Source organism: Eucyclogobius newberryi, unplaced genomic scaffold (genome assembly GCF_026437365.1).
Source record: "Eucyclogobius newberryi isolate DKJ021-1_F unplaced genomic scaffold, fEucNew1.0.hap1 SCAF_6, whole genome shotgun sequence".
Lineage (NCBI taxonomy): Eukaryota > Metazoa > Chordata > Actinopteri > Gobiiformes > Gobiidae > Eucyclogobius > Eucyclogobius newberryi.
Genome location: NW_027316278.1, coordinates 10828927 through 10836427, shown reverse-complemented (window position 1 = coordinate 10836427; position 7501 = coordinate 10828927). Strand labels below are relative to the sequence as shown.

The 7501-nt window shown below is 39.9% G+C and overlaps 1 protein-coding gene across 2 annotated transcripts; it reads right to left on the bottom strand.

Moving 5' to 3' along the window:
• Positions 1–484: 484 nt before the first annotated feature.
• On the bottom strand, positions 485–7354 carry dph7 (diphthamide biosynthesis 7). Of its 2 annotated transcripts, none has more exons than XM_072433687.1 (10): positions 7310–7354; positions 6489–6661; positions 5291–5424; positions 5131–5218; positions 4168–4262; positions 3271–3428; positions 3083–3155; positions 2144–2209; positions 1471–1643; positions 485–1059 (listed from the first exon to the last, which is right to left on the bottom strand). In XM_072433687.1, the coding sequence occupies exons 2-10, from the start codon at positions 6621–6623 to the stop codon at positions 656–658; spliced, it is 1326 nt and encodes a 441-aa protein (XP_072289788.1). In that variant the 5' UTR covers positions 6624–6661; positions 7310–7354; the 3' UTR covers positions 485–655. The 2 variants fall into 2 exon arrangements, with proteins under 2 accessions (XP_072289788.1, XP_072289789.1); XM_072433688.1 differs by having other exon boundaries at positions 7301–7322.
• Positions 7355–7501: the final 147 nt, after the last annotated feature.

Below are 7501 nucleotides of genomic sequence, written 5' to 3'. Positions count from 1 at the left end.
CAGTTTTTACGTGATTCAGTCTCAGTTTTGACTTTATTTTTTACACGGTTTGACTAAAACATGAGCATATTTGGTTTAAAGGGAAAAAAAAGTATGCTGTTGTATTAATCAGTAGTAGACTTAATTGGACTTGCTCTTGAGTACCTTTACTTTGGCATAAAGACTTGTCACCAATTGACTTTTGGCGCCATCTACTGGCCGCAGAGAGAATTAGATATGATAAGCTGAGCGAGTGCTAGCTTGCCCCGACATGCTAATGCCGACATGCACTTGTAATGACTGTGATTTGAGGCAGAAATGCGAGGATTTTCTTGACTTAAAAAAGGCGCAGAAGATTTCAGAGCTGTGTCATAGGTAGAATATGACATCACACATAGGGAAGTGTCAGCTAAATAGCGTGAATGAAGCTAAATACAACTGAAGGTATTTCTTTTTAAATGAGTGAACAATGTTAGAACAGGGTTAAAAGCTCAAAAAAGTCTAATTTGTATAATACACGTCTTTTCATATTACTGAAAAGGAAACGGCCATATCGCAATAATTCCCAATATTGTGCAGCTCTCAATAGAAAACAAACAATTCAGTAAAAACGTGTTGAAAGAGTGAAAACGTCAGGCTTTGCATATGTGACAAAGGACATGCTACAAATGACAAGTTAACATTGGTCCGTGTTTGGAGTCCAGTCCCACCTCCAGACGTGCAGCATGTGGTCGTAGAAGGAGCAGCTCGCGAGTAAACAGGACATGGAGTCTGTGTCGGGACGGGGCTGCTCCGGGGGGACGGAGGGGGGAGCGGGGGTCGCGGGTTCCACGTTGTCTGGTATGTACCGCCCCATGTCGTCCTCCAGCGAGGTGTCGAAGCTGGCGGTGGGAGACTCGTACTGGATCCTGAGGTGGACCCCCCCGGACTCTGGCTGGGGCCGCTTTGCTTCGTGTGCGGAGGGGAGGGGGGAGCAGGGGACGGGGTCGTCCAAGCAGAGGCGGGACCAGTCCGCGCCGTACGCCAGCGAGTTGTGGAGGATGTAAGAGGCCACGGTGGGACAGGCTTCACTGGTGCCCTCTGCGGGAACAACACAACCAACACTGGTCAGTCGCAAGTCACTTGATCTGCTTTTAGTACGAAAACTGTGAGAAGAGACGTCACAATATAACGATAATTCACAACGAGGGATGTCAAGATGACTACTTTTTAAACTTTTCCACTCCTGGGCAGATGAGGAATTACACGTATTAAATGTTATCCGTTTTTATCTGTTTGTATTGTGATTTTAATGCATCTTTGTTATGTAATACACTTACTTTGTGTGCAAATTGTGCCCTACTAATAAACTTGCCTTGCCTTTTGCCCAGTCGATTCAGTTTTCAGCAGTACATAAATAATATGGGATTTAATTTATGATCCGACTAATCATGGTTTAAAAATTATTATTATTAATCGTCTGAAAAAGACCACATAAGTCATTCATCGTACCTAAAGCCTGTTGGCAGTGCAGGATGTGGAAGTCGTTGTGCATGCAGGCGGCCAGCAGGAGGTGCTCATGGGACGGGTGCCACTTCAGCCTCCACACGCCTCCGCCCAGCGCTGTGTCACTGAGGGGATTCCTCATGTTTCTGCCGTCCCACAACAAGATGTGCTCGTCGTAGCTACAGGAACACAACACACACTTAATGTAACAAACAAGGAACATTCATCTACTTATGGAAGGACTACATATATTGAGCTATATCCAGGTACTTTTGAGCACTTTAACACAGAATAAGTTCACTTTCTTTATTCTAAGGTCTTGTATTCCTAGGAAAGCTCAAGATAATTCTAAAGCTGTTTATAATAGGTCCAAATGAATCCCGTTTGTGATTTTTCATAATTGATACGTGTTCACTAGTTTCCACACATAGTCCCTGGAAAGGTTGATCAATGTCACAATTACATAAACAACGTGATTCTGTATTTTTAGGACTTGCTGTAATTTTCATAAAAAATAAATAAACTCTTCTTCACAAACTGTCAATTGACTGATGTAAAGCTATAATATTTAAGTATCATCCCACCAAATAAAGAAGTAAGAAACATGGTGATACTAAAAGCATCAGTAGTATTCACATTTCTGGTGCTTAAACATGTTGATTTGCTCTCAGATCCTCACCTGCCTGTGGCGAGGAGGTGCTCACGATGTGGACTACTGTGCACGCTGCACACTCCCATCGAGTGCCTTTAAAACACATGAAACATCAACGTCCAATCAACTCATAAGCATTTAGACCAATGAGTTATAATAAAGGCTAGGGGGTTCTGTTGCCGTGGCAATAGAAAATAATGTCTAAACAAAAAAACAGGACATGTCAGGACATTGTTTTCTCTTTGGAATATTCACCCTAAAAACACTGCAATGGTCAGTATTTCATGCAGAATTAAGCGGTTTGTGTGTAAAAACACCATTATTCAGTTTGTATATAAGAAGAATGTGTTACCTAAAAAAATTAATAATTCAACATAAAACAACAAAAACAAACATAAAACATACAAACATGCATAGACCTGGCAGGACCAGAGAGAGCACAGGATAAGTACAGAATAAAATTAGAAAATAAAGAGGGGCTAAAGCACACTACGTCCAAAAGAAGAGCCCAATTTTGTCCATTGTATATTGAATTTATCCATTTTCAAACTGAGTCCATGGGTTATTCATATGAAAAGAACTTGGACATTAGATAAAGTACAAACATGAAAAATGTATGTACGAGGTCTTTAGACATGGAGCTGGAACTGGACATTACTATCCAATCCAATCCATCTTTATTTGTATAGCACATTTTACCAACACAAAGTCTCCTAAGTGCTAAAGAGTACAAAACAAGCACAAGCAATATGTAAAACAATAAAAACAATATGAAAAATACAAAATGATAAAAGAAAAAGTAGGAGGACCACACAATTCTCATGACGGGTTAAACGCCAGTGGATGAAAGCACTTTTTTAAATGAGACTTAAAAGCATCAACTGACGGTGCAGGGTATGGGTTCTATGGGTTACCATGGTGACGATCTCTCTAGCCTTTAGTATAACTCGTCATTTGTGTCTTTACCGTTTACTGGTGAAAGTGGGACATGAAGGACCCATTCTGAGATCCCATCCTTTAAGTTTACAGTCGTCACCGCCTGGAAAAACACACAACATCCACATAAACGATCGACACCAACACCAAATGAGAGATAGAAATGGGCTTCGTATCCATCGATTTGCCGTTCCCATCAAGTACGATAGGTGTAATACCTGTATAAACGAGTTGCGTGTCCCAATAGGAGAAAGCGGAGATCCAGGCCTCGAAGTCATGAGCTTTCCACTGGGACTGAATGGTTACAGCGCCCTCTTCCAGCGACACCACGCTAATACAGCCTGCAGAGTCACTGCAAACCACGCGAATGTCACTGCTGCAGACAGACAGAGAGAAAATTGTTAAACTTGACCTTAATTTAACGTTTGAGAAAGAGTTTTAATTCACAAACCTGAGCAGAACTATTCATATAAAGTTAGGATGGACAATATAAAGGGAATCATCAAGAATATGCTCAAATGTGAGTGTAAACGTCTTGGTTGAGGTTCAAGTATCGCACAAAACATTTAGAAAAAGGGGGAGTATTAAGTTTAAATAAATGTTGATGGGGTGGGGGATATTGAAGAAAATGTATATCTCGCCATTTTTTTAAGTATTCTGGTAATGATATTCAAATTAAATCTGCTAAACATGTCTATTAACGTAGCAGTTGAGGACTAATGTAAAATGTCTGTCAAATGAATCACAAAAGTGCCAAAATATCACATTATTTGAAAGCTTACAACACAACATTATTTTTTATTTTATCAGCTTTTTTTTTTTTTGAATATCAATATATAACTGCATGTACCTACGTTTGCATAGCTTCAAAACATTTCACAATTCGGTGTAATCCCTCATTTGTCAGAATCAGAAATCAGAAAGAGTTTATTGCAATTGTCAATGAACAGAATTCACAAATATAGGAACTTGTCTCAGTGATTCAGTGCAACATAAAACAATGAACAATGCATAAGTCAAAAAGAGAAACAATTTAAATCACAATATCGTCTACATTTTGATGTATTACCCACCTGTAGATTTGAGATTGTTCATAGATGGTGTGTAAGACGTACCTGTCCAGTCGGCCCGTGGACCAGTCTAAAGACAGCACCAGTCGCTCCGCTCCCACCTCGGCACTGCTCAGAGAGTGCAGTCTCCGGCCGCCTTCCTACTGAGAACAAGACTAAATGGTACTGTGTCTGCCACTTGCTGAAAATTACAACGCGAATCTATAGAAACGCTCCCAAACGAGTCAAATATATTCCTTTTAAAATGTGTGACAATGAATGAATCTATTACTGATTGATCTAAAATGCTACGTCATCAGAATGTAACTTACAACGGATCTAAATTTCAATGATTGATGAAGTCTGAAGCGACAACTCTGAATTTTCAAGGTAGAAATGTCAGTTAGTTTGCTTTTCTATGACTAAAGATTACCTTAAAATTGAATTTGAGCTTCAGAAAAAGTATTTGGTGGTAAAGTATTTATGTCCCGGTAAGATATCTGGATACTACCTACATCAAAAATGCAAAAGAAACAAATAATATTAAATGCAACAATGAATATCTTTAAACCAAGCTCTGATGTCACTCACATGTATCCGAGTGTTTTTCATTTGCCAAAACCAACTTGATTTGTCCTATTTCGTGACATTCTGGGGTTAATCTAAGTCTCTTCATTGAAATCCCATTTTCCCTTGATTCTGGAATTATTTTTTTTTTACATACATTTGAAGGGTCAACATGGGAAAACTAAAAACATGTACAATAGGCTCCTCCCACTGGGGCCAGGACTCCCCTGAAAAAGAGATGCTACATCTCAGTGGAACTTTCCTGGTTAAATAAAGGTAAAATTAATAAATGGGTTTCAGGCAGATGATTCCTTCCTGATTTAAGGGATTTTGTGAGGACGCTTTTCCCATTCAAGTATATATTTTCATAAGTTGCATCATGCTTTGACCGCAGAGAACCGTTGCTAATCAGGAAGGACTCCTCGCCTGAAACCTTGATTGGCCTGATGCCGCACTCCTCACCTGAGTGTCTTTCAGCGTGTACAGCTGCAGATCTCCAGAGGCAGCAGCGAGTCCGAGCAGAGGGCGCTCCGACACCGGCACATGACACCTACAACACCAGCAGCGGAAATCAACCCACGTTTACTGATCATGTGAAGAAAAGTAGTATCGTGTGCTGTACCATTTCAGATCTAAAATAGCAGCCGTGTCCATGCGCTGGAGCTCGGTCAGAGGAGGGGTCATCGGTTCCTCTCGATGAAACTGAAAGAGGTACAAGCGACCAGTCCGACTTGGAGTGGCATTATCTTCTCCCGTCTGCAGCAACATACAGTAGGAGACATTTGTCCATTTTTAGATTTACAGATGGATCTAGAATGTAGCATTAGCCTGATCAAATGTTTCACACAAAGTACCATCAAAGAAAATGTATGGCCTTCCGAGTACCACCAGATCTAAACCAGTTGTATGGCAGGACTATTCCAGCTCTAAACTAGTATTAAACCAAGTCTAAAGCAGGACTATGCCAGGATTCATGTACTTTTAAACAAGGATTAGCCCAAAGGAGAACAGAACATTAATAGAATGGATTCAAAATAAATTTAAAAAAACAGAAGGAGCTCGGAGTTTGAAAAACACTGGCACAAATCAAATCAAAACAGAATTAGGGATGTCAAGATTATTAGGTTAATCGATAATGGTGATTATTCCGGTCACAGTAAAATCATAAAGAACAAAAAATAATAATCGTGACAATTTTTGAAGCAAAATTAAGTATTTTTGTTCAATATACATCCAGAAAATATACCTTTTTTAAAAAAGAAATCTGGCTGTTTTAGTCACATTTAACTTTATTTTGTCATTCAGAAAGTTCAGTTTTGTAGAACTGGTCACAAACTTGAGGAATAGACCACGAGAATGACATAAAAAAACGTCTTTTTACTTTGCACGAGTTGTGTGGTCCTTTATATGACTTTTATTTGATGCATTTAGTGCCATGTTTTGTTTTGAGCATTTATTCCTTTTGTTGTTGTTTTTTTTATTTATCTATTTATTCCATCCATTTGCTCGTTTATAAATTGTGCAATATGAATAAAGTAGATGTACATTTGGGATTTAGATTCAACAATAAGCCTAAAGTATGGATTGCTATGTTATATCAACAAAAGTTAAACCGCTTGAGCTTAGACGAAGGGGGACCACCTTAAATTGTAGTAAAGGTGGGACAAGTTAGGCAGTGTGGTGGGACAAGTGTTCAACAAATCAATGAAAAAGTGGGACATTCTGTAAACGGGTGGGACAAGGTAAATGGCTGTGCAGGGAAACCAAACGAGAACATGCCTATCTAGATGTTATTCCAGGACATATTCAGCCATACCTACCCCTTTCTGTAGCTGGTACGTCCCGCACACGAGGATGTTGTGGTCGGAGGAGACAGGACACCACTCCACGGTGTCTGCGCTCAGCTCCGTGTCAAACACCTGTAGACTGCGGGTCCGGGACTTCCACGCAGCCATGACCACCAGCTCTGCATATCGCTACGGCCAGATCAAAGCTGCAAACGAGACAAAACAAGACGCAACAATGATCATCAATGGCAGAAGGGATTGGACAGTCAATTCGTGAGGATAAACAGCCCTTTCAGTCATTCATAGAGATGACAATATGCATTTCACAGTACGAAGTTTATTGCAATATTCTGAAGGGGGTAACAGAAACGAAAATATGTTACTTTTACCTTTAGAAATGCCTTGACAAGCCTTTGCTATGAATAATTACATAACTTACATTACATTGTATATAAGCGCTAAAATATTTATGATCATGCAGACTGCACTGAAAATGAGCAAAGGATCATGGTCTATGTAGTTCCCTCTGTGTTTAAGCTGTTGCTGCAACAATAAACATTTCGGCAAAGAAACTCAACAGACCATGATAATATTTTGTGGGACGTTTGACGATGCGATATCACAACATTACAGTTATTGTTCCATGCCCAGAGTCAGTCATCGTGTTAGCTTTGGCAATAATCTGTTTATAGCTAGCTAGGAAGCAATGTTTAAATCGCTGCATCAACGCAAACACGTGGTAAGTGTGTCTTTACAACTAGCATACATTAAGGTATGTGACGAATGAGTAAAAGTGATGTCGAATGTGTTTAATGACCCAAAATCTAAGGAATATATCTACAAACCCAACACACATGAAACTGCCAGCTTCTTCTTCTCCGGCAACTTCACGTCCTGTGTGCGTGCTTACGTCATAGCGGAACGTACACATGTTGGGTTCACGCCCATGGTTTACGCACGAGCTCAAGGCCCTGGGCAGTTACATTTTGTATTGCTTATTTATGTATATATTTACTACGCTACAGTGTACTACATCCTTATACCCC

Excerpts from the sequence above, each read along its gene's own strand:
- dph7 (XM_072433687.1), bottom strand. The coding sequence starts at position 6,623 with ATGGCTGCGTGGAAGTCCCGGACCCGCAGTCTACAGGTGTTTGACACG. Across the intron at positions 5,425-6,488 it reads CGTACCAGCTACAGAAAGGG|ACGGGAGAAGATAATGCCAC; the intron begins GTAGGTATGGCT and ends ATGTTGCTGCAG. Across the intron at positions 3,156-3,270 it reads CACGCAACTCGTTTATACAG|GCGGTGACGACTGTAAACTT; the intron begins GTATTACACCTA and ends GTGTTTTTCCAG.